The sequence below is a fragment of the Syngnathus typhle genome, linkage group LG10, assembly GCF_033458585.1.
Source record: "Syngnathus typhle isolate RoL2023-S1 ecotype Sweden linkage group LG10, RoL_Styp_1.0, whole genome shotgun sequence".
Lineage (NCBI taxonomy): Eukaryota > Metazoa > Chordata > Actinopteri > Syngnathiformes > Syngnathidae > Syngnathus > Syngnathus typhle.
Genome location: NC_083747.1, coordinates 11,443,779 through 11,467,825, shown reverse-complemented (window position 1 = coordinate 11,467,825; position 24,047 = coordinate 11,443,779). Strand labels below are relative to the sequence as shown.

The 24,047-nt window shown below is 45.9% G+C and overlaps 4 protein-coding genes across 6 annotated transcripts; 3 read left to right on the top strand and 1 right to left on the bottom strand.

The window, feature by feature from the left end:
• Positions 1 to 3,939: 3,939 nt before the first annotated feature.
• arhgef5 (Rho guanine nucleotide exchange factor (GEF) 5) lies at positions 3,940 to 13,277 on the top strand. Of its 2 annotated transcripts, none has more exons than XM_061289869.1 (15): positions 3,940 to 4,493; positions 4,874 to 8,122; positions 8,888 to 8,930; positions 9,058 to 9,107; positions 9,841 to 10,211; positions 10,574 to 10,734; positions 10,895 to 11,047; positions 11,122 to 11,251; positions 11,478 to 11,552; positions 11,662 to 11,751; positions 11,828 to 11,970; positions 12,144 to 12,287; positions 12,362 to 12,432; positions 12,512 to 12,616; positions 12,684 to 13,277. In XM_061289869.1, the coding sequence occupies exons 2-15, from the start codon at positions 4,894 to 4,896 to the stop codon at positions 12,824 to 12,826; spliced, it is 4,908 nt and encodes a 1,635-aa protein (XP_061145853.1). In that variant the 5' UTR covers positions 3,940 to 4,493; positions 4,874 to 4,893; the 3' UTR covers positions 12,827 to 13,277. The 2 variants fall into 2 exon arrangements, with proteins under 2 accessions (XP_061145853.1, XP_061145854.1); XM_061289870.1 differs by having other exon boundaries at positions 3,943 to 4,493; positions 4,874 to 7,447.
• Positions 13,278 to 13,700: 423 nt separating this feature from the next.
• zgc:92606 (uncharacterized protein LOC100000242 homolog) lies at positions 13,701 to 15,338 on the top strand. 2 transcript variants are annotated; one of them, XM_061290121.1, is made up of 5 exons: positions 13,701 to 13,905; positions 14,364 to 14,453; positions 14,532 to 14,610; positions 14,752 to 14,870; positions 14,949 to 15,338. In XM_061290121.1, the coding sequence occupies exons 2-5, from the start codon at positions 14,364 to 14,366 to the stop codon at positions 15,006 to 15,008; spliced, it is 348 nt and encodes a 115-aa protein (XP_061146105.1). In that variant the 5' UTR covers positions 13,701 to 13,905; the 3' UTR covers positions 15,009 to 15,338. The 2 variants fall into 2 exon arrangements, with proteins under 2 accessions (XP_061146105.1, XP_061146103.1); XM_061290119.1 differs by having other exon boundaries at positions 13,702 to 13,905; positions 14,975 to 15,338.
• Positions 15,339 to 15,482: 144 nt separating this feature from the next.
• Positions 15,483 to 18,694, top strand: si:dkey-26c10.5 (uncharacterized protein LOC563797 homolog). The gene is made up of 7 exons (XM_061290074.1): positions 15,483 to 15,762; positions 15,885 to 15,965; positions 16,638 to 16,742; positions 16,908 to 17,006; positions 17,086 to 17,237; positions 17,329 to 17,429; positions 18,276 to 18,694. Exons 1-7 carry the CDS (start codon positions 15,654 to 15,656, stop codon positions 18,400 to 18,402), a joined length of 774 nt encoding a protein of 257 aa, XP_061146058.1. The 5' UTR covers positions 15,483 to 15,653; the 3' UTR covers positions 18,403 to 18,694.
• On the bottom strand, positions 18,523 to 23,595 carry trpv6 (transient receptor potential cation channel, subfamily V, member 6). The gene is made up of 17 exons (XM_061289931.1): positions 23,455 to 23,595; positions 23,170 to 23,385; positions 22,818 to 22,915; positions 22,639 to 22,761; positions 22,038 to 22,178; positions 21,860 to 21,958; positions 21,555 to 21,730; positions 21,110 to 21,256; positions 20,898 to 20,977; positions 20,676 to 20,811; positions 20,496 to 20,582; positions 20,092 to 20,168; positions 19,854 to 20,019; positions 19,687 to 19,753; positions 19,285 to 19,553; positions 19,081 to 19,187; positions 18,523 to 19,002 (listed from the first exon to the last, which is right to left on the bottom strand). Exons 2-17 carry the CDS (start codon positions 23,298 to 23,300, stop codon positions 18,768 to 18,770), a joined length of 2,139 nt encoding a protein of 712 aa, XP_061145915.1. The 5' UTR covers positions 23,301 to 23,385; positions 23,455 to 23,595; the 3' UTR covers positions 18,523 to 18,767.
• Between the last annotated feature and the right edge of the window lie 452 nt (positions 23,596 to 24,047).

The following is a 24,047-nucleotide window of genomic DNA, read 5'->3' as shown; positions in this document are numbered from 1 at the left end:
GCTTCTTAGCAAATGTGCTCAATATGACCTTACCATCACAAATACCATCTTTCGCCAGAAGAACAAACTCAAGGGTTCATGGAGACACCCTCGCTCTAAACAATGGCATCTTATTGACTATGTCATTGTCAGAGCCAGGGATCAGCGCGACGTGACCATCACAAAAGCCATGATGGATTCAGAGGCCTGCTGGACAGATCACCGCCTGATACGATCCACGATGTCCATCAGACTCAAGAGGAAGAGGAGACTCCAAAAGAAGCTGAGCCGGCAGAGACTAAACCTCGAGGCCCTGAACAACACTGCCACCCTGCAGCTGTTTCAGGCCTCTCTTGGAGAAAGCCTCATTCAGGAATACCCTGAGGACATCGAAAAACACTGGAGCCTGCTCAAGTCTTCCATCCTCGACACCTGCCGTGCCACTCTCGGGTACAAGGCCAGAAAGCATCAGGACTGGTTTGATGAGAACGACACAGAGATAGAACAGCTCATCTCCAAGAAAAGGGAAACCTTTCGTGTCTGGCAAAATGACATCACCTGCACAGCAAAGAGACAGGCCCACTCCAAAGCCAAGGCTGACGTCCAGAGCCGGGTGAGACAGATTAAAAACTCCTGGTGGACAGAAAGGGCACTGGAAATCCAGAGTTTGGCAGACTCTGGTGACACCAGAGGCTTTTTCAGCGCTACTAAGGCTGTCTACGGCCCAAGCCATCGCGGCCAAAACCCCCTACGCTCTAAAGACGGGCAGGAGCTGTTGAAGGACAATGAGTCCATAAACAACCGGTGGAGAGAGCACTTTCAGGAACTCCTCAACCGTGACAGCACAACTCAGTCAGATTTCCTCAGTCACATCCCTCAGAGTCCCATCAGGGAAGACATGGGTGAACCTCCCACTTTAGTAGAGGTCCAAGATGCCATCAGGAGCCTGAAGAACAACAAGGCCTCTGGGCCAGATGGGATCCCAGCTGAGGTCCTAAAGGAAGGTGGACTAGAGCTCCAGCGCCACCTCCATTCCCTCTTTCTGAAGGTCTGGGAAAAAGAAGTACTCCCCTCGGAGCACAGGGATGCTCTGATAGTGACCATTTTCAAGAAAGGGGACAAAGCGGATTGCGGAAACTATAGGGGCATCTCGCTCCTTTCAACAGTTGGCAAAGTACTTGCTCGTGTTCTTGCCAATCGCCTACTGCCACTGTCTGAGGAAATTCTCCCAGAATCGCAGTGCGGTTTTCGCCCATCTAGAGGCACTGCAGACATGATTTTTACAGCACGCCAACTCCAGGAGAAATGCCGTGAGCATAAACAGCCTTTGTTCATGGCTTTCATAGACCTTACAAAAGCCTTTGACACGGTGGATCGCCAGGCCCTATGGAGCATCCTCCTGAGGTATGGTTGCCCGGACAAATACGTCAGAATACTGCGTTTATTACATGACGGAATGACAGCCACAGTGCTCAATAACAGCTCCTTGACTGAGCCTTTCACTGTAGAGACAGGGGTCAAACAGGGATGCATTATTGCACCCACCCTGTTCTCTGTCTTCATTGCCGCCATACTCCACCTCATCAACAAAGAACTACCACACGGAATCCCAATATGGTACAGGACTGATGGCAGGCTCTTCAACCTTAACAGGTTCAAAGCCAAAACCAAGATCAGAACCACCACGGTCGTGGAGCTCCAGTATGCAGACGATAATGTCATAGCAGCACACTCTGCAGAAGACCTCCAGGGCATCCTGAACTCCTTTGCTAAGGCATACAGAGCCCTGGGTCTGACCGTGAACATCAAGAAGACCCAGGTGCTACATCAACCCCCACCCAACCAGCCATCTACTCCGCCCATCATAAATGTGGACAACACTGCACTTGATTATGTTCACCATTTCCCCTACCTCGGCTGTTTTCTCTCCTCCAAAGCGGACATTGACTCCGAGGTCAACCATCGCCTGAGCTGTGCCAGTGGAGCGTATGCCAGACTCCGGAAAAGAGTCTTCGAAGACCGAGACCTCCGGGTTGACACCAAGCTCCTGGTTTACAAAGCTGTGGTTCTCCCCACCTTACTTTACGGGGCAGAGTCATGGACAACCTACAGCAGGCACCTAAGAGCTCTTGAACAACACCACCAGAGAACCTTGAGGAAAATACTCCGGATCAAATGGGAGGACAGACGCACAAACATCAGCGTTCTGGAGGAAGCCAGGATACCGAGCATCACCACCTTAATAATGCAGCACCAACTCCGATGGACAGGACATCTCATCCGCATGGCTGACACCCGCCTCCCCAAACAGATGTTATACTCCCAGCTGGAGAGAGGTCCGCGAGCCCCGGGCGGGCAAAAGAAACGTTTTAAGGACAACCTCAAGACCAATCTCAAGAAATTCCAAATAACATCTCGGGACTGGGAGCGCATCGCCTTGAACAGGAACTGCTGGAGGGCAGCGGTGCAAGAAGGTGCAGCACATCACGAAAAGGAACTCCGCCGTGTCGCAGAAACCAAACGACAACTCCGAAAGGAAAGACAAAAACTGGCTCCAGCACGACCACAACCCACCGCCACTTTCCCCTGCCCACACTGCACAAAAATATGTGGATCCCGGATCGGCCTCTACGCCCACCTGCGGACCCACAAGTAGACGACCCTGAAAAGAAGACCGTCATACTCGTTCCGAGTGACTGCCGATGATGATGAGATACACTATGGATATATGTGTAAAAAAAACTGAGAAAGAGGAACTGACGCAACACTTTCAAGTAAATTTATTAAAAAAATATATTTTATTTATCGTAAATATGCAATACCAGTTTTGCCTGGCACAATGGAAAAAGCTCTGCGGAGAAAACAATTTCCCTCTAATTAATATGCATACAGTATAGTGGGAGTGTACGTCACAAGCTTACTGGCATGATGACTGTTTTAGTGTTTAACTCTAGAATTTTTTTTTTTCAAAGACTAGTTTTCGGTTTCTAAAACTACTCTAGTGAATCAAAATTGATAATGGTTAAAACATTACATTACATTTCATTACATTACAAACATGCCATTTTCTTCTCCTTTTAATCAAGTCAGCAGACTGCAGTAGAAAACGTCTTGAAATGACAACATCATCTGATTAACTGATATCTAGTAGCCCTTTTGAGATGATAAGCCTACCTTTTGTATCTTGAAAGTTATTCATTTCCATATGTGAATGGACCATGAACCAATCAAAACCAAAGAGGTTAGTTTGCATAACAGTCGCGTCCCAACCTAAAACATCACCATGTAAGCCCCTTCACTTCAACAGCGACTGACTGCATTTCCTTAGGGGAAGAGGACGAACTAAATATGTTAGTTTCTAAATGCAGCGCTCAGGGCCACAGTTATTCAATTTATGATCCTGACAAATATAGCCTCAACCATTCCAACAAAAATATGTCAACTCTCGTTGCGCATCAGATTCAATCCATCACAATCAAGGTTATTTCCAAGAATGTGTGCAGACCATTAACAAGGAATTCTCCTGTGCAAACAGTAAAATAATGAAATTAAAAACAGACACGTATAAAAATATGACAACAATGATAATAAAAACAATGGAAAACCCAAGATTTCAATCAAATGTATTCAAAACTATTTATGTGCTTCATGAGTTGTGTGCTTGGTATTTGCATCCTTCTAAATGAAACCAAAATGTGTGCACAAACAAAGGCAATGGAATGACGAGTGACTTCATCCAAATTGGAAAAACAAGTCGTTTTGAATCACAAACAACTTTGTTATGAGGTTGTGCTCTCTCCTCTGTGATTTCCTAATCTAATTTTTAATAATTCCAAAATGTGTTTTTGTGTTTGTCATTCTCCTCCCCAATACCACTCTGGGGAATGCAGGCGTTATTTTCCAAGGCCTCGGTTCTCCCCTCCCCCTCCTGCTCCATTACCACCTTACCTGGCTGCGAGGTTGTGTGTGTGTGTGTGTGTTGAGCAGCCACTCCCCCAAGGAGGTGTACTTCCTGTCTTTGGTCAAAGAAGAATGGGGCAGGACAGCGCAGCCAACGACTTGAGTACTTTTCTTCCTGGGAGTTTCATGCTGCGCAGCTAAGAGTAGCGAAAGAAATGGACAAGAGCCTGCAAAAATATTTGTTTGATTTATGAGAAAGCAGTTCAGTGAGATCGGCTTATAGAGTATAACAAGGCACAAGGGGGTTGAAGGAGGAGGGGACAAGATAAGTGTCAATCTGTTGAGACTTGTTTGGGAATTTGAAGAAGGAAGGAGGTGGGGAGAGCCAGAGAGAGGCAGCGAGAAAGTGGAGGAGAGTTCAGGCGTAAACATTTGGCTTTTTTTCCGCCACTCTTAGATAAGCAGCTTCATTTTGGAAATATGCTTGAGATTAAATAAGTCACCTCGGACAAGGTGAAAGCAAAAAATGCAGACTTGTGTGTTGTGCAATCCCCATGCTTGAGAGCTGAGCAGGACCGGGGGGAGACCAGCTCTCCCCACGACTTCACATTCAGGTGAGTGTCTTGTGATTTCCACATATACACCACCGTGAGTCTTTTTCTATTCTGTCGTGACTTGCATGTTAAATGCCGTGCCTAAGTGTAAGCGGCCCCTTGGCTTCCTTTGGTATGCGCCGCTTTGCAGGTTTGTGCTGCATTCTTAGCAAACTGTACCAGGGTGCCACCTTTTCTTCTCTCTCTCTGGGCTGTGTGTTCCTTTCTGCTCTTTGGCAGACATGCATGAAGCTACTATGTATCATTCAGTTCTGTAACAGTGGAGATGTAAAACTGGCTGAAGCAAAACGTGCTGAGACGTCTTTATTTGTACTTCATTATATAAGATGTTACTTTGATTTGAATTCTTTTGTGACTTAACTGTGTGAAATGTCTTTAAGGTTCTCCAAATTATGGTACCATGGGGACCAAAAGGCCAAATTGCACCCTCTTTGATAATTCATCAAATATAAAGACGTGTGACCGCAGCCTTCAGCCAGGCGGAAGAGTCTCCAGGGATCCAAGTCCAAGGCAAGCCATGACTGCCCAGGCAGAGTGGGAAAGCGGCCGAGACGAAGAGGGACGGCGGGATCGGGAAGTTGAGAAAATGAAATACAAGCCCAGGTACAGAGATACAGAACCCCGTGAAAGATACTACGAGCGAGACCGAGGTCCAAAGACCAGGCCGAGGGAGGCTGGCGAAGAAAGGAGGCGAGACGATGAAAGGAAAAATGGGAGGCCGCTGTCAAATGTCGAGAGCGTCATTGGGCGGGAGATGGAATGGAGCATGGGGAAAGGTGACACATTTCCCAGGATGAGAAGAAGTCGTGAACGGGATGAAGGACGCGAGCAGAGGCGCCAAAGAGACAAGCCGAGAAGGACCGAGGCGGACGACTGGGAGCGCGAAAGAGATCGAACTCATCAGAGGGAGCGAGAAAGAGGCGAATGGCGAAACTATGAAAAATCCCGGCAACGATATCAAGAGTCCAACCCTCCTCCCAGAGAAAAAAGGAAAGACATTGAGTCAAGAAGAAGGGAAAACGTGGGAGGCAAGGAGGCCAGGATGCCCTCACCGCACAGTCGGAGAGACAGGGGGATGTATCACGACAGCGAGAGGGCCTACAAGACAGCCAGAGGGAGGGGCACGAGGAGCGAGGGAGACAGCGATGACCGAGACAGAAGGCGGCAAAAAACGAGGGACAGCAGAGAGCGGGAGGAGTTGACATATCAACACAGCAGAAGTGAGGGGGACAGCAAGGGCAGCTCAGCAAGGGAGCCGGACAGACACCGGCACAGAGACCGAGTTGAGAGGGGGGAGGAGAGGGACAGACATAGGGATGACGGTGGGAGAGTAGCGTGGGAGGGGGGGGGACAGTCCAGAGACAGGAGAGAGAAGGAGCACTACAGGGCGCACGGTCCGAGGAAGGAAAGGCAAAGACAGGAAAGAGAGGCTGACCCTAGGGGCGATGACACAACCCTCAGGGAGGCGGCCTCGAGGGCGCCGCCGAAATCTCAGAGTAGTGGCGAGTGGAGCAGCAATATGGACAATGACACGCGACGCAGGCGAGGCAGAGAAGAAGAGGGGGAGTCGGGGAAGGACAGCCAGCGGGACGACAGGAGGAGTGCAAAGAGAGAAGAGCAAAGGAGAAGTGAGATAGGCAAAAATGAGATGGAGCAGAAACGGCTGTGGTTAGAACCAGTGAGGGGCAGGAACAGCAAACAGTCGTCTCTGGAGGACGACTTTGCAGACAGAGAGAAGCCCGGCGAGTGGAACGAGGGGAGGGAGGCACAGACAGGACGAGTTGATAGTCGGAGACGGGAGGGGGTCAGCGTAGACGGGGAAGAGGAGGTCCCAGGGGAGTTAGATGGCGGCCATGGAGGTATGGGGCTAAGCTGGCAGAGGGATGAAGAGAGAGAGAGCAACAGCGAGGAGAGCGAAAGGGGAAGTGAGACAGGGTGGAGGCTAGATAGTGAGCGAATACACTCAGGAGAGGACGGCTTTGTGACAGTGTCGAGCGGCGGTGACGACGAGGACGAGCGAGAGGAGTTTCTGGACTGTCAGGACTTTTGGGGGGGCGGGGTTTCGAGAGACACTCCTCCGACTCTCGGACGTGAGCCGCAGACGAGGGAGGAAAATGCTAATGAGGAAGAACCGGCTGGGAGGGAAAAGAAGCCCAAATACGTCTTCTGCGTGATCGGGCAAACGTTAGAACGAGCGAAGACTGACAGGATGTCACCGTCAGTTGCTGAGCAGGAGGAAGAAGCCGAAAGACGCAACCTCCTTTCGGAAAGCAGCGATGATGTCAGCTGGCAACCTCCTGATGACCTACGCCCGTCACCGATGAGCAATGATGAGCATGTGATGAACAGCCAACGGGAGGCTGACGGGGACAACAACAGGTGTACAGAGGACAACCAAGAAACGCTTTCTCCGCAAGACATGAAAGCGAGGAAAGCGGAGCACCCGTACGATGAAATTGGGCCTTTTAAAAGGGATTCACAGACTGAAAAACTCCTCATGAAGTGGAGGGAAAAGAGTAAAGAAATTGTAGAGCGGCAAGGACCGTCTCCTCCCCCGAGGAATCCTTACGCCAATGTCTACTCACAGGTGACTTTTGAGCAAATTCTGCCTGCCTTAGAAGGACTCAACGTTGAAGACATGAGCCCAGAAGAGAAAGAAGCCATTCGCATCCGAATGAGCGGCGCGTGGAGCATGTCAGAGGAGCCGAAGCGTCATTCACAAGCCCCTCACCTTAAGTGGGCCAAAAACGTAGTACGGGAGATCCTGGGACACTCAGCCGAGGACCTGACAGAAGACCCCGGCTCGGGAGATCGAGGACTCGCACGGACCGAGACGAGCCGAGCGGACGAGGTTGCGCAAGGGACCGCGGAAATGCACCTCCGGAAACCGAGAGAGGACGAGCCGCAGTCCGAACCCGAGCTGGAGCTGGAGGAGGATGTGGAGGGACTGAGAGGTATGGGGCAAGGCCAGGAAGACATGCATGCTCACCGGCTCTCGGCCATGCATGCTGACACATCCGCGTACACTCGCGCTGACACATTGGTCGACACACAAGGGAAGGAGGATCCAAACTCGGCCGTGGATATAGAATCTGAGGCTCAGCCCGAGTTGCGGTCAGAGAAGGTAGCCGTGAAAATGGCCGAGGAGACAGACAACGAGGTAAAGATGTCAGAGACTGAGAAAGAGGCGAGCAGACAGAAGGAAACGGAGATATATTTGAGCGTGAGCAACACGCTGTATAAGCCGAGCAGCTGCCCCATTCTCAATTATCCGTCTCAATTGGATCTCCTCCAACCCTCCACAGAGGGTAATGATGATGAGGTAGATGATGAAGAGGCAGAAGGCAAAAGGGAGGGGCAGGAGACAGGTTCGCTGCAGGATCAGGACTCATCAAGTGTAGAGTCAGAACCAGATGAGCTTAGCACAGACGGAGCAGACCCGGAAGCGAGGAAACGGGGAGGCGCCGCTCTGACGAGCACCTCCAGTTTCCGGGACTTGGGTTCCGAGGCCCGTTTGAGGAGACGGGGCATCCGTAAGACCACCGAAAGAAGAAACGAGGTGCTTGTAGAGGTGGAAGAGGAGGAAGGTGTTGCCGGCGATCGCAGAACTCGAATATTCACTACAACAGGTAACCAAAGAGGAGGCGGTCCCTGATTCTGATGGTTCTTAGCTCACCAATCAACTGCCTGTTTTCTTAAATGATCCAAAATAGGAGGTGCCACCAAAAAATATAAAAAAATGACTTTGTAGTAGCTGTTCTGATGAAATCAGCCTGTTTTGAAGGGGGTACCTGTCGGTCAGATTCTGTCGCCCATTTAACTCATTCACTGCCATTGACGGCTAAAGATGTCTTAAAAGGGCTGGCAATGAATGGGTTAATATTTTTTGCCAAAGATGTTATATTTCAAATGAGTTTTTTGGGGCACCTTGTAGAATACTTGATTGTGCTCTCTCTATTGTTTTGATCAATGCCTTGAAACCTCACATTTCCAGAATATTGCATCATTGCATGCCATTGTCACAAACCCACATCTGTTGATGAAATCTCACAATTTGACTTCATCGGAAGACTCGTCTTTACTGTCAGTCTTACGCGATTGTGCGGCCCCACGCATCACAGGTAACGTTGTGGTTGGGTGGTGGGCGGAGTCAAGTGCAGGCAGTGAAGGAAACCAAGAGAAGTTGATTGAAGGAGTAGTACTCAGAAGTTGAACAGCTTCAATGTCACCAAAGTCCCTCGGACTAACTCGAGCATTTCATTTTTTAACTTCTTTAAGTCCCTCGGACTAACTCAAGCATTTAATTTTTGTACTTCTTTACCATTTTCACTGTGGTACTTTGATGGGAACGCTGTTGTACAATGTTTTGACAACTGGAAACTTTCTTCTTCCAGACGAGGATGATCGCTGTAAAAGCTGGGGAGAGGTGGACCTGAGGTGAGTCCAAAAAGTCAACTTTAGAAAACACTTTAGTGATGCTCAACACTGAAGCGTAGTTTCAAATCATGTATGTTATAATTATTTTTCTTGTTATAAACAAAACACTGGTGTTGTGTTTCTTCAGGAACGTTTTGGACACAATTGGGAGACGGAAAAGGAATTCAAAATTTTTCAGTGAGTAACTCATTTCCCTCATATGGAACATGCAAAAGTACATAATGACCTAAGTGAATTGCTCTCCATCATGCAAAGATGAAGAAATAGAACTCTACAGTCAGAAAACATTCCACGCTTGTTTTGGGTGTTATTTTCCTAATAAATCTTAATCGAGTGTATTAGTTGGCTGGGCAACGTGCCTTCAGATGTGTATCTGCAGACGGGAAAAGCGTGACGCATTGGCTCATTTCCCTTCAGCTTGTGTGATTCATTCGGGCAGAAACACTAGCTCACAACACCTCCGCCTCTTACCGCACGCAGCTCTGACCAAAATGATACAAATGAAAAGCAAAAAAAAAAGTGTTTGGAGAAGCTAAAACAAAAGTCTGCCTGCTCTTGACTCACAAGTGGAGTGTGTGTTTGTATGTGTGTGTTGAGGCAATGTAGGCTATATGTGTGTGTCCGCGAGCAACAGGCAGGTTTGCGCAAGCTTTCGTATCTACAACCTTGCGGGAAAAAACCTGCTGCTACTAACTTTGCATTCCAGCGAGTACGTGTAAATCAGACACAGACGGACATATCATAGTTCAATTTATTTTGAACCAAATGAAAAGTATTAGGGTACTAAAAATGTAAACATGTCACCCTATTTGATCAAGTTTTGTCTGTTTCTTGTCTTTAACTTCCTGTACTTCATTTTTTTTTTTTCTAACATCCTCTTCTTGCCCTCTTTTTCTCCTCACCACGAAAGATCGCGCTCAACTCTACCAGCAGTACAGCGAAGCGGCTCAGAACTCCGAAATCCTGCGCCAGTCTCGCTCCGATATCCTCTCGGTTGGCGAGGAAAATTCGGCCTCTCCGGCCGCGTCGCCGCCTCCGGCCCGCCGACCTCTCCCGCCGCTACCCCCGGTCCCGCACCCCCACTCCCTGTCCCATGCGGGCTCTGTCACCAGCGTGAAAAGCTTGCCTCTGCCCGAGCCCCACAGGAGCGAGGGCAGGCCCTCGTCGCCGCGCCTCTCCATCTCGCTCACGCAGTCGGCCACGCTGTGGCGAGAGCTGCCGGGAGTCAGGAGTAGCAACGAGCTGGAGGACCTCACGGAAGACAAGAGGCGTCTTCAGGAGGTAAGGCAGCAGGACTGCTCTTTGTTACATGATCACTCTGTTTTGGGGCCTTATTTTATTTCTACAAATGGCTGTTTTGCTTTAAACAAAGCGTAACCAAAACGAATCATTCGCCCTCTGTGATTACCTCATAACTCAAGCTGCTACAAAATAGTCCAAAAATACCAGAGTTTCCCCATCGTTCTTCAAGCAGCGATTGCGCAATCATTCCTTTGAAAAAAAAGTCAGGTCCGCCTTTGCCAGTTAGCTTTTCAACAGAATTGACACTTCCACTTTTTTTTCCAGTCAAGCCAAAAATATGTCATGGAGAACAGGCATAGGGGCATCAGTCACATTGTGTTCCTCTTTTTTTTCATTTCAAGGTGCGATTTGAAGTGGTGACATCTGAGGCGTCCTACTGTCGCAGTCTGGACATCGTGGTGGAGCATTTTGTCAAGTCCAAACAGCTGGGGTCGCTACTGACCACCCAGGATCGCAACTGGCTCTTTTCCCGGCTAGCTGACGTCCGCGCCATCAGTCACAGGTCAGATGGGATGCGGCTTTGAAGCTTTAACAGTGGTGGGCAACGTATGGATCGTGGGTCACATACGACCCGCTCGCTGCTTTAATTCGTCCCCCCGAGCATTTACATTTTTAAGATTCGCAACGGCGCAAATAACCACTTTTGATGTCTCACGTCTTAGTTTCTTGTCAAAGCTGGAGGAGCGGCTGGAGTCTGACATTATGCACTTTACCGTGTGTGACATCATCGCTCGCCACTGCCAGCGCTTCAAGATGGTTTACGTTCCCTACCTCACCAACCAGTCCTATCAGGACGCCACCTACCAGAGACTCATGTAAGAAACGATTCATCCTCTCAACTGCTTCATGTTTTTTTCGACTGCTTCAATTTTTTTTTTTTTTTTTCCAGGAATGAGAATCCAGGCTTTAAGCGCATCGTGGAGAAATTGGAGAGGAGTCCTGTTTGTCAGAGACTCCCCCTTCGTTCCTTCCTCGTCCTTCCATTCCAAAGAATAACACGAATCAAACTGCTGGTCCAGGTGAATTTGTGCTCATTCCTAACAGAACCTCTTTCCCTGTCATCCTATATATTTAAAGTGTTGTAAAAAAAAAAAAAAAAAAAGGAAAAAGAAAAACACATATGTATGCAAAACTGCTCTATGAGCTCGCAACAGTTCAAAATCTAGTATGTGACTTTCGAGGCATATTTCTACCTCTAAATTTGATAAAAAAAAATTAACAAACATTTTATTGTTCCCTTCGCAGAATATCGTGAAGAGAACAACTGCGGGCACCCCGGAAGCGACGCAGGCTATTAAAGCTTTGAGACAGTTAGAAAAGGTCAATTTTCCTTCAGGCTTCCGCTCTGTCTCCCTCTGCTGGTCATTTTCTTTTATGCCGCTTGCCAGGTTATAACCATTACGGTTGTTGTTTTTTTGGTGCCCTCCAGCTGATCCAAGAGAGCAACGACAGCATCTCCCAAATGAAAAGCATCGAGTCGTTGGTGTGTCTCAGCGCCAAGGTGGACTTTGAGTGCAGGGTGCGTCAAACCTTTGGATTTTCTTTGTGGAACTTTAAAGTGGCAATCAATGCTGACAATATGATCTTGCTCGCAGACTCTTCCTCTCATCAGTCAGTCTCGGAGGTTGGTACGAGAGGGACTGGTCACCGAACTGATGGACTTCTCCCTAAAAGACACAGAGAGGAATATTTACATGCACCTCTTCAACGACTACCTGCTGGTTTCACAACATAAAGAGTGAGTCAGTCGACGTTTATTTATTTATTTTGACTCTGATTGGGTTGGCGACTTGCAACAACATCCCGTTCTTCACGCATCTGCCCCATCTTTTTATCTTTGAGTCAAATCACTCTGACGTTCAAATTATTCACGTCAATCAAGATATCTAATTATCACTTTCCCATATCCAGGGGGGGCCGATTTACGGTGATCGACCACGCTCCCGTGGAGGAGCTGCGAGTGGAGAACTGCCGTGTCAAACTTCATTCCCTGCAGAAGAACCTTTTCAGGCTCCACATGTCCGGCAAGTCGCTGCTGCTAAGGACCGACACACAGTAAGAGGCGGTGTAAAGTCACAAAAGGCTGAGGAAATATGCAATCATTTTTTTTTGCCTTTTGTTTCCTTCAGGAGTGATAAGCTACGCTGGATATCCGCCCTTTCACGTCCTCACCCTGAAGTGGATTTTTCTTCAGCTCAAGGTAAATGCCTCCCGCCTTATTGCCTCATTAATCAACCATCCATATTATAAAATCTAACATAATTTTTATTTCCTTTTAGATTTCCCACAGATGCAGTGTATCAGAGCGTTTGTGGCCCAGCAGCCGGATGAGTTGTCGTTAGAAAAAGCTGACATCATACTAGTGCACCAACAAAGCAGCGACCGTAAGACCATCTCAAACTTGTAATCCATTGATTCTTTTTCCTCATGGCTTTCTATGGTTTTCCCCAGATTGGGTCGAGGGCACCAGACTGTCCGATCGGCATCGCGGATGGGTACCGGACTCGCATTTGGAATTGATCGGCAACACCAGGGTCCGACAGCGCAATCTGTCAGATGCCCTCAAGCTCACGACGGCCACGGCCGCGGTATGAGCGGGACTGAAAGCGACAGACTCGTGCATCTGCTTGCCTTACATTTCCTCTTGGGATGATTTGGAGAGTCTGTGTTTCTGAATGTGGATTCCTGCCTTTTAATCAAAGACATTGTGCCTCATTGGAGCAATGCAAGACCACAGTAGATGAGGCCTGGACTTGTGGACTCTATGATTTTTTTTTTTTATCCTCATCACAAACTGTGTGTGGTTATAATATGTGTTTTCAAAAGCAAAAATATTTTCCCAAGAAATGTTTTGAGGAAAATAATACATCTGTATATCTATTCGAGTGGCATAGATGAGTTAAGCGCGCATGTATTAATGCAACGCGAGCTCCTGCATGCAGGAGACCTTGACAGCGCTCAATGTAAAAAAATCGCAACTTCTTAAATGTACAGAACGTTTTAGGGACACAGTGAACATGTTTCAATAAATTCAAATTTCAATCACGCACGTGGGAACGCATTTACTGGAATGTTCATTTTTATATATACACAGCTACAGAAATCAGCAGAGGTGGGCAGTGCATTTGATAGCTGCACCTTCAGCTCTGGCAACAGCAATAATAAATTGTTTTAAACTAATTAGACCTTTAAAAGTATACCGTTTATCTCTCAAATTTCCACCTGCATTGGAATAGTACCAGTGCAAGTTCCTTCACGTTGATCCCAAGGTATGCGGAACACGTCGAGCACGTAAACGTTGGGGGCGTTTTTTTAAGGTTGTCCCGAAAGCACCGATTGGCGGATTGTCACATCACTAGAGATTATTCACCAATGAAATCACAGCAAGTTATTTTGTAGTGCAATTCAAATGGTCTGGCATTACTGTCAGTCAACATTGCTATCCAATGATTGGTCAGAAATATTGTGGGCCGACCGTGTCATATTTGTTGTTTTCGAGGAGCGGAAAACGACGGACGACATCTTTACATTCGGTTGCACTCCCAAAAATGATCAAAAAAGTGATCGGAGCGATAAACATTTTTCTACAGTAGTTAATTATTTGACGCGATAGACAAGCAGGGTTTTTTGGACTTGCTCTGAAATTGAGGATCGTTTTTAAGCTGTCTTGAAGGTACGTAAACCAGAAACGACGACAAGGTATTGCTACATGGTCCTCAAAGCAACGTTAGCACCTGCTTGATTCGTGTTAACATCACTACATTTTAAAAATAGTACCACAATCTAGACAAATAGTGCTGACCGCTCGTCAGCTTCGATTAGGTTGTTTATGGGAATTCGGCTGTCAAATCAACCAAGTTCAACACTGATGTTGTGACGTCACGTGACGTGGCATTGTTGCACAATCGCCATAGTTTTGTTTTTATTTTGCTCCATTTCGACCATGTGGAGGCCAATCTCCATAGTTTTGTTTTTATTTTGCTCTATTTCGACCATTTGACCAAACGTGGAGGCCAGAAACGAGATAAGTAGCTGAACCGCGTGGGGAGGAAAAAGACTATTCCGAGTCCGTTATCGTTGTTTACATTCTTTTGCCCCGCCAACGTCTGAAAATGACGTCATTGCCACCAGATGTCGAGTCAGTACCAGCGCTCCGTACCGCTGGAGGTGAGGAGAGCGGAAGGAGAGCGCGTCCGGGCCAAACATCCTGACAAGATACCGGTCAGCTTGATGACAAACATCTCAATTTGCAGGTTAAAATAAGATGTTTGATTCATTACTCCATTTTTTTCTTAACAGATCATTGTGGAGAGGGCCCAGAGGTCACGAGCTCCTGACCTGGATAAGAAGAAATACTTGGTGCCCTCAGATTTAACAGGTACATTTAACTCCACAGTATTTTGTAAACATGTACTAGAGGAACATAAATACAATGTTTCCCTTGAGGATTCCTTGCTTCACTACACATTGTGCTCCTTCTGCTGATCTCACGTTGTTCGCTGCCGTCTCTCCCTGACAGTGGGCCAGTTGTGTTTCCTCATCCGGCAGCGCGTGTCATTGAGACCAGAGGAGGCGCTCTTCTTCTTTGTCAACAACTCCATGCCCCCCTCCAGCTCGCCTCTGTCTGCAGTCTACGAGGTAAGACCTCAACGGATAATATGAAAATAAATCCTTACCCCTCGTGTACTTCAAAACAATCCTAAAAAAAATTACAAGTGCACGGGTGTTGCGTTGCGTTCCAGGAGCACCACGAAGAAGACTTATTTCTCTACATGACCTACAGCAACGAGAGCGTCTACGGCGCCTGAAGGGGAACGCGTTGCCGACGGGAAAGAGGGGTGACGGGAGCTGCCGTCATTAATATCACTACGCTGGTGTATGAATAATCACGCAGGCTAAAGTTGCAGTTTCATTTACGATTAAATCTTTACTCTTTTTATTATTTACAAGGCTGATGAAAAAAAGTGATGGAAAAAGAAGTTGTCCCATGATCTCAACCGGCGCTCTCGTCCTCTCTTACTCATGTGTATTTAATGAACATAGTTTTGGTTTTGTAAATGATCCAATCATGGATTTTTTTTGTGGCAAATAAATACGAGAAAAGCATGATAATGATCAGTTTATTTTAGCATATCGTGTGACTTAACACTTTTTGCGCAGTGCTTCTTCCTCTACCCTGTCTTTGGTCTTACACTGTATAACCAAGATTTAGAGGAAGGTCAAATGTAGAACTAAAGAGAATCTTAACAAGGGGAAGTAGTCAGTCTTCAACAAACAGCTGAAGATCAGACACATCTGAGAGTTTTCGTCCCCCCCGCTTGCACATTCTCAAGGTGAGAACTTCATCTCTTATCCACTAGTCAATCCCATTCAGTACTTTTCCAGGGAAAGAGAAAGTTTGTCGGAGAGAAAGAAGGAATCATGGAGATGCAGGAGAAAGCCAACAAGATAAAGCAACGCAAAGAAAAGGCAGCGTTGGTGGAAGGTGAATGTGGTGCGAACCTGTACTCGCTTGCCGCGGTACCACCAAGTAAGTCTGAACAAAAAAATACTAAGGACTCACACACACCCTTTGCCTTATTAGTTTCTAATTTTGGTCTTACAAATTCCATGTAGTTTCTGTTTAAAAATATTCTCATTATTTTGCTTTAGCCGGAGAGGAAATAGAACCGAACGACTACACAGGATTGAAAAAGCCATCCGAGGATATCTACGCAGCCATTTCAGAACCAAGTATGCAACTGCTTTTAATGTGTTTGTTAAATACATCCGCACCCAAAAAAAAAAAAAGCTTTAGAGTGCGTGAGAACATTTTAGGGTGTGTCTCCATCACACCATTTCTGGGGATGATGAATGCAATTAGAAGAAACGGATGCAAGATTTCTTTGAAAAAGGCTGCTGGCATTTAAGATAATCGATTCAAAAGCAGAAGTTGTGGCATTTTATTGAGTGGGCAAATTATGACTGACTTTGTACCTTGTAATTAATATCTACATTGTATATATATGTATATATATATATATATATATATACCATTAATTGGAAAACTAATAATTACAAATACCATTCTTCATTCTAATTATTTGCATGTACTTGAAGTTTCCATGTAGCTTTGTTTTTTTTGCAAAACAACTTTGCTTTCAAGCTTGATACAATAAAATCAATTAATTAGAAAACTAATAATTAGAAATACCATTCTTCATTCTAATTATTTGCATTTACTTGAACTTTTCATGTAGCTTTTATTTTTTTAATGCAAAACAGCTTTCCTTTCAAGCTTGATACAATAGAACCAAGTCTACTAGCCACCAAATCAGAAGAGGAAGGAAGGCTGGAAAGGTTTCGCTTTCTTGGAATATGTGAGCAAGATCTCCTACTCATCTTTTTCTCTTTCCCTATCGTCAGCTGACCAGGCCCAAGGTGCCGTGAGGCCTTATCGTCTTGCGTGTTTGATCCTGACTGTGCTGTGCTGTCTGCTGCTGGTGGTTGTGATTGTCTTCTTAGTGAAAAGTGAGGAGAATAATCCAACTCCATTTTGACACATCCTGACACTTTGAGTGAAACGGGCTCCGATCTGTTACGCTTCCTATGTCAGTAGACATTTGACAGTCTGTTCTGCTGCCGGGGCCTTGATGCTAATACGTTCTCCCCTCAACCTTTCGTCCCAATTTCTAGCAAAAACCGATGCCTGCCCTGAGGATCTTGGGACCTGGCGTCCGCCAACGTGCAGGGCGGACATGTGCAGGACTTTCAAGTCGCGAAATCAAGACCAATGTGGGTGGACGTTTGAGCATTCTCAAATCCAGCTCAAGGTCCATCATTGATGATGTACTTTGTGTGTACTCTGCCTTAGGTTACTGCTGCAACCAGTGCCCCTTCGGGTGGTTTAGGCTGGACCAGACTTGTTTCTTCGCGTCCACGTTCAGGCTGAACTGGGAGGAGAGCCAGAAGAATTGCTCCGGAGAAGGAGGATCTCTGGCCGTCATCAGCAGCCAGAAACTCCAGGTGGTTGCCGCGACGATTACCGTGCTCTCCAGGCACTACAAACTGATTTGCACATTGTGGTTTGAATGACGATGTCGGCTTCCGATTCCAGACCTTTCTGACTGAAAGAGCGGAAAATTTGAAATACTGGATCGGTCTGCGGCGCAACGGCAATAGGTGGACCTGGGTGGACAACAGCACGCTGGGAAAGAGGTGAGCTGATGAAAGTCAGTTTGGATCGGCCAGATTATCTTTTTAAAGGGTCATTTATTTGGGAATGTTGGATACCACTTTGTTTTCAGAACGATACCAGTATATGCACTCTTTGAGTACACAGGCCCCAATACCTCCAATTAAATTTTATTGAACACAATGACAAAATTGTTGATAAGATTAAACCCATATAGTCAATTCGTCAGAATTCGGACTTTATTCTCAGAATTCTGACTTTAGAGTGAGAATTCCCACTTTCTGACTTTAACGTACATTTGAGAGTCAAAAACTGTTGCCGTCCTGTCAATTCCTGCCATGTTCAAGTTGACCACGGCTTTAACATGATTCCCAGAACATAACAATGTATGAGAGTCCCTCTAGTGGCATGAAGGTAAATTACATCAACGCAAAACTACACTACAGTGATCCCTCGCTACTTCGCGTTTCGTTTATCGCGGCTTCACTACATGGCGGATTTTTTTTTCCAAATTAAAAAAACATTTAAAAGTCAAAATAAAACTTCTAAATTGAGGAAACATGTGTCTAACCTTTTGGACAATGTAGTATTGCTCCAAATGTTCGTTTACATTCCTTTACAATTCCGTTTTTGCGTGTTAGCACGATCGCGAATGAGCATCTTTCCGCTAACTCGTTAGCCTGCCCAGTACTTCTTGTTGGTGATTGTACTTTGCGGATTTCACTTATCGCGGGTGGTTTTTGGAACCGATTATCCACGATAAACAAAGGATTACTGTATACGTAAGGTAAGATAGCAAGTTTTCAAGCTAGTGCGCAAGATGGATAGATGCATGATAAAAGGTTGATGATTTTCGTTGTGATTTGTAGCTACTGGGTAGACAGTCAGACATCGGGAGATTGTGCGCTACTGAGCAGCAGCGATCCTGCCGAGAAGAACTGGATGAAGATCACCTGCAACTCGCACTCGTACTACATCTGTCAGATCCAGCTCTGAACTGCAGTGAGTCCGTGAACATCATTCCCAGCCTGCCAATGAAACCTTTTAAATGATAGCACTGTCTAAGTTTGTGCGTTTGCATTCATGTGCTAAATTTAGAATCACAACTCCACAGTATTATGTATCGCTATGGATAGATTGATTTTTAATTCACCTTAAATATTAGACATAGCTTTGCATTTAGCTTCAATAGAAATTTGTCACATGAATATGATTGTGTAGCACATTGTTTCCTCCTTGCATATATTCCTGCCATATATTGCTATAAAAATACTTTTCTAGTGTGTAATACAGCAGGAAAAATTGCACTTTTTGACTCTAAAGACTAAAAGATAGAAAGTGACGTCATTTACTGGTTTAGACTAGACAAACTGAATGTCTTGCTCGTCCTCGGGCTCCTCCAGCTCCCCGTTGCCGCCCAAAGCGCTCTGACGAATCAGCTGCCAGCTCATCCGAGATCTCGCGTTTCTCGGTGTAACTTTGACGTTCAGGTCAGCCTTTTCGGTTCCCTCCTGTTCCTGCTTTTCGTCCTCGCGGGCAAATACTTTAATGTATCGCCGCATCTTCTGCATCAATGGGTCGTTCCTGTCCTCAACTCTGCAAAGCGAGTCGTCGATTCGAACGTTTAGCATTAAAAATGAGGAATTTCCGTAATGACGAACGAACGCGGCTTACCGGAGGTACCAGCGCTCGGTCAGGCCGTAGCTGAGCCCGCACACTCCGAGTCGAGGCCAGAGGCAGCGGGGCAGCCTCCTCTCCAGCATCAACGTGGTGGCCACCACCTGCACAACAGTCACCATGACAACACATCACATCCATGTAACAAATTAAAACAAATTAATGTTCTGTGCTGATCTGCACGTTGATCGCAACGCTTACCTGAGTCCTCCAGAGCTCATCTCTCTCCTGGGCCACCCGCCAGTGGGTGTCACTCATCATGGCGATCAGCAGGTTAAGCAAGAGGATGTAGGACACCAGGGAGAAGGCGCAGTGCAGCACGTGGACGATAGGGGGCGTAGTGAAGGTGTGGTCCACTGGCAGGTCAATGAGGCCCACGCTGAGCTCAAACTGGGAGAAGAGCGTGATGGGGAAGGAGCGATATGTGGGGAGGGAGTCCGGATCCTGAGTCATGTACACCATCCACAGGGCTGAGGAGTCAAAACCAGGGTCAAGTGCATTTAGAGTATCTTACAAATGTACATTTGTCAGACTATTTAATCACTTTGTACTTTTTTCCCCCACATTGATACTTGATACTTTGTTTGACACAGATATACTCACAAGTTGAAAAACCAAGAAGTACAATCATGCTCAGCCACATGAACTTGGTCAGGTCTCCAAATATAATCTAGGAGGAAACGAGCCGAAGATCATGACCGCAAAACGTCAACACAGCTGTGCAGTATGACTTGAAAAAGTCACTTGCATGGAGATCTTTTTGGTTGTACCTTCTGGATCATGATGACGTACGGGCCAAGCATTTCAAAGCCGCGTGCGAAGAACATTACGTTGCTCCAGCCCAGCACCAAACACACAGCCATGACCTCGGCCTCGCGCTGCACACCGCACGCTCGGAACACGATCAGCAGCACCACCAGGCATGCGTAGCTGACACTGCAACAACACCAACGACATTTTGAGTGAATTTGAATCCGCTCGGCATTCGTGGCTATTTCACGATCGTACAGGATAACGTGGAAGGGTCCGCCCAATGCCGTTTGACCAAAATAGCGCTTCGCTCCCACCCTCAGGATGTCCGGGATCTGAAAAGGATGGACAGCAAAGGTGTCAATGCGCGTTTGTAATAAACAGCAGGGGAAATAAAAAGTCTACACACTCCTGTTTAAATGCTAGGTGACATAATACCTTTTCAAACATCTGTTCAACTCCATTAAATTTTTAAGAATATCTTTCTGAGAGAGAAAGTAAAAACAAACAACTGAGATAATGTGGTTGCAAAAGTGTGCACACCCTTTAATAACTGGGCATGTGGCTGTTTTTAAATTGAGGAATCACATCCCAACTCATGTTGCAAGCCTGCCATTGGAACGGCGGTGTATAGCCTTTTTATATCCTTCGTAAGGACATACTTCCAGCAATAAGATGGCCAAAGCTCCCAGGACACTGATGATCTCGCCTACCAGTCGCAGCTTGTCCGTGTATGTCACATAACTCTCCTGAGAGATGAAGGGAGAATTACAGTCAATTCAGTCAGGCTAGAAAATAAATGTACTCATGTTCATGCTGTGTATTTTCGGCCGTCAACGCACACGAAGCGTTTTCTGAATTCGGATGGTTTTGTCCAGTTCTGATAACGTGTAGTTCTCAGGAATGTCCTTTAGGGGGCGATATGTGCAACACAATGTGAATATTCCAATGTAGAGCAGGTAGAAAACCATCAGGAGTCTGCAAAAATGACATTCAGGAAAAATAAAATACAAGTGTGAAGCAACACTAAATAAGTTTGCAGTTGGTTACATGTTAAAGTTTACCTGAAGTAATGCTTTCCATACAGGTTCCACTTGAGGCTGACCAGCTGCCTCACAGGGGTCAACTCCAGTATTCTCCTGGCCTGGACACCAAAATGATGAAACATACTATCCAGTCTTCCATTTTGACATGCTAATCACTAATTAAAATTTTTAACCTATAATAATAATGAATATATAATAATGAATATATAATAATGAACACTGCACTGCACCTCTCTCCGTGGGCTTCCCACAATGAGCTCCAGCACTGACATGTTGTCGGCCCATGAGTCAATCTCACTTAGATCGTAGAGGTGAGAGGTCAAAGGTCCCAGACCCCACTGGACCAAACGCCTTTTGTTCACCAGGTGCTGAAAAGCCTGATGAAGAAAGAAGGGGAGTGAAACAATGCACTTCACCTTTATACAAAACAGCACAAGTGGCTAGCGAGACAAAAGGACAGATGGACAGGTAGATAGCTAGCTAGTTAGGAAATTAGCAAGTGAATTACCAAATTAGCTTTCTAGCAAATAAGCTAAATAGAAAGATAATGTAGATGCTAAACTAGCTAATTCTAACCTTTGACAAAATAAGAAGTAGAAAGTACAGATATGTTTTCCAATGTGGAAAAAACGTAAACATTCGACGAAGTTAATTGTAATGTCTTTGGTGACTCACAACGGTGTTTCCTTCTTTGGCCGCCAGTTTGAAAGGCGTAAGTCCTCGAGAATTGGGCACCATGTCAAGCGGTACCGACTGGTCCAGTTCTGCATCACGGGCCATTATTAGGTCAATAGCTTGGCATGCAATCGTCTTGTTGGGCTGCAGGACTAATACGTGAAGCACGGTGTTACCTTTTGAAGGGGGGAAACAAAAGATACGAGACAATCGAGTTGAAGGCGAGAAGCAGCATCGCCTACATAGGTCGTGATGAAGCTCATGATGAAACGAAGTGATCATGCTGAGTTTTTGTTTTCATCTACCGCGATAGTCTTGGACTCTGGTGCTGGCCCCTGCGTCGATGATCATGTTAATGATGTCCTCATTGCCCGCGCATGCAGCAAAACAAAGAATGTGCTCGCCTGAGAACATCGGGACAAGGGCATTGTCAGACTTTTATTTATGAATTATTCTACTTTTACAAAAACTGATGTTTCCTACCGTAGTAAAGAAGTCCTCCGATCCTTTTTCTGAAGTAGAGGCCTGTGACTCTGGGGGTGGCTGCGTCCGCCCCACGACTCACCAGGTGATGGACCAGGTCCAAGTTTTGATTCACCACAGCAATGTGGAGAGGAGTGACACCTGGAAACATATTTGGGGGGTAAAGTGGATAGTCAAGCTGAGGATTCACATATATTACTGTTTTTTTTCGCATTATAAGGCGCACCTAAAAACCTCAAATTTTCTCGAACGCCGACAGTGCGCCTTTATAATCAGGTGCGCCTTATATATGGACCAATATTGAGCCACTACAGCAGGCGTGTCCAAAGTCCGACCCGTGGGCCAAATGTATAGTATATCTTATATATGGACAAAGTTTTAAAATGGGCCATTCATTGAAGGTGCGCCTTATAATTCGGTGCACCTTATATATAGACAAAGTTTTAAAATGGGCCATTCATTGAAGGTATGCCTTATAATCCAGTGCGCCTTGTAGTGCGGAAAATACGGTAAGATAAAATGACTTAGTAAAGAGAAAAAAATTAGGATTATTACAACATTTGTATGGTATCTACAAATATATACAATACAATATCTTGACCTTGGAAGAGGTCGGAGGTCATGGGCTCATTGATGAGTTCCGGGGCGCCGTCCATCAGAGCCACGGCCACGTCCAGGTTGTCGTTCATGGCGGCCACATGGAGCGCCGTCTCGCCCAGAGCGCCTAAAGTACAAACTTGGGGTTAAATGACGGACAGATGGACGGATGGACAGGCGTACCTCTCTCAAAGATGTTGGTGGACGAACAGCCGAGCAGCTTCTTGATGCAGCCGGCGCTGTTCCTCTTTGCCGCGTAGAAGAGAGGAATGTCAGTCATGCTGAAAGACATTTGCACATTACGCCTCGCACATGAGTTTCTCATTGAATATCAAAAAAAAAATAAAAAAGGCTAAAAAATAATCAACATAGATTATTACAATATAGATGATTCTTTTATTGTATTTTGTTGGCAAAAAAAGGTGTAAAAAAATTCTAGTTTTAATAATTTTGCTACTTTCAAACAGGGGTGTGTAGACTTTTAAAATCTGTGGTGATTGACAAACTTATTTATAGGATGAAACAGACTTCTCACCACTTGGTGTGCATCAGAAATGTCTCATCCAGCATCTCGTTCCATCCTTTCTTGTTCTGAAGGCGAAACTTGAGTTGACTCCACCAGTGGTTGAGCTCGCTGGGAGCCGATCTGGCCAACGCAGGAGACATACTCGTCCAAAAGTTGAGGCGCACAAAGTCCCAGAATGTCCAGTGAGCTTCGTTTTATATGACCCCGTCACGAGGGAGGAGTCGCCTGCAAGAGAGCCGCAGGTGAGGCAGCAAGAGAAGCGACACACCGTATCGACCTCGAGTCGGAACTCACTGGAAATGAGCGCTTAGCTAAAGAAGTCCTTCAAAGACATCCAAGAAGTGGTTTTAAGTTTTTAAAAGCTGGTCTGCATTCCGGCAGCCTGCACGGAAACCCGCATGGCCACCATGGCAAATCCTGCAACATCATGATGGGTTTCAAATGCAGCTTTCTGAGAAAAACCAGTTTGGAATTTGCAAGCGTTTCAATCAGATATGATGCAAGGAACAACTCGCCTCAATTTGAAGCCTTAACATTAGTCATTTTTGACAATGACACGTACACATTGACTCATATTCAGCATGAAAACCAATTACTTTGTTTTGAATAGGATGAAATTAAAGGTGAATCGCGACACCATCAATGTTTTGGAAAATTAGATATAAAGAAATACATACATAAATAAATAAACAAGAAATAAATAACAATAAAAAGAATTGCAATAAATAAATAAATAAATAAATAAATAAATAATAAGCACTTCCTAAGAAGACAATACTAGCAATAAGGCTTCCTGTCATACGTGACATAACGTCTCATTGGTGCTCCCAAGTGAGTTTGCGTAAGCAGTCTCGCTATCGCCGCAAATCGCTTGTCAACGTCCTCCT

Bases quoted from the DNA above. Each gene is read 5' to 3' on its own strand.
- si:dkey-26c10.5 (XM_061290074.1), top strand. From the start codon at position 15,654: ATGGAGATGCAGGAGAAAGCCAACAAGATAAAGCAACGCAAAGAAAAG. The intron at 15,966-16,637 runs GTATGCAACTGC...CCCTATCGTCAG, and splicing joins CGCAGCCATTTCAGAACCAA to CTGACCAGGCCCAAGGTGCC. The intron at 17,007-17,085 runs GTGGGTGGACGT...ACTCTGCCTTAG, and splicing joins GTCGCGAAATCAAGACCAAT to GTTACTGCTGCAACCAGTGC.
- trpv6 (XM_061289931.1), bottom strand. From the start codon at position 23,300: ATGTCTCCTGCGTTGGCCAGATCGGCTCCCAGCGAGCTCAACCACTGG. The intron at 22,916-23,169 runs GTGAGAAGTCTG...AATGTCTTTCAG, and splicing joins TTTCTGATGCACACCAAGTG to CATGACTGACATTCCTCTCT. The intron at 22,762-22,817 runs GTACGCCTGTCC...TTTGTACTTTAG, and splicing joins CACCAACATCTTTGAGAGAG to GCGCTCTGGGCGAGACGGCG.
- zgc:92606 (XM_061290119.1), top strand. From the start codon at position 14,364: ATGTCGAGTCAGTACCAGCGCTCCGTACCGCTGGAGGTGAGGAGAGCG. The intron at 14,454-14,531 runs GTCAGCTTGATG...TTTTCTTAACAG, and splicing joins AACATCCTGACAAGATACCG to ATCATTGTGGAGAGGGCCCA. The intron at 14,611-14,751 runs GTACATTTAACT...TCTCCCTGACAG, and splicing joins GGTGCCCTCAGATTTAACAG to TGGGCCAGTTGTGTTTCCTC.
- arhgef5 (XM_061289869.1), top strand. From the start codon at position 4,894: ATGGGGACCAAAAGGCCAAATTGCACCCTCTTTGATAATTCATCAAAT. The intron at 11,553-11,661 runs GTCAATTTTCCT...GGTGCCCTCCAG, and splicing joins CTTTGAGACAGTTAGAAAAG to CTGATCCAAGAGAGCAACGA. The intron at 12,617-12,683 runs GTAAGACCATCT...GGTTTTCCCCAG, and splicing joins GCACCAACAAAGCAGCGACC to ATTGGGTCGAGGGCACCAGA.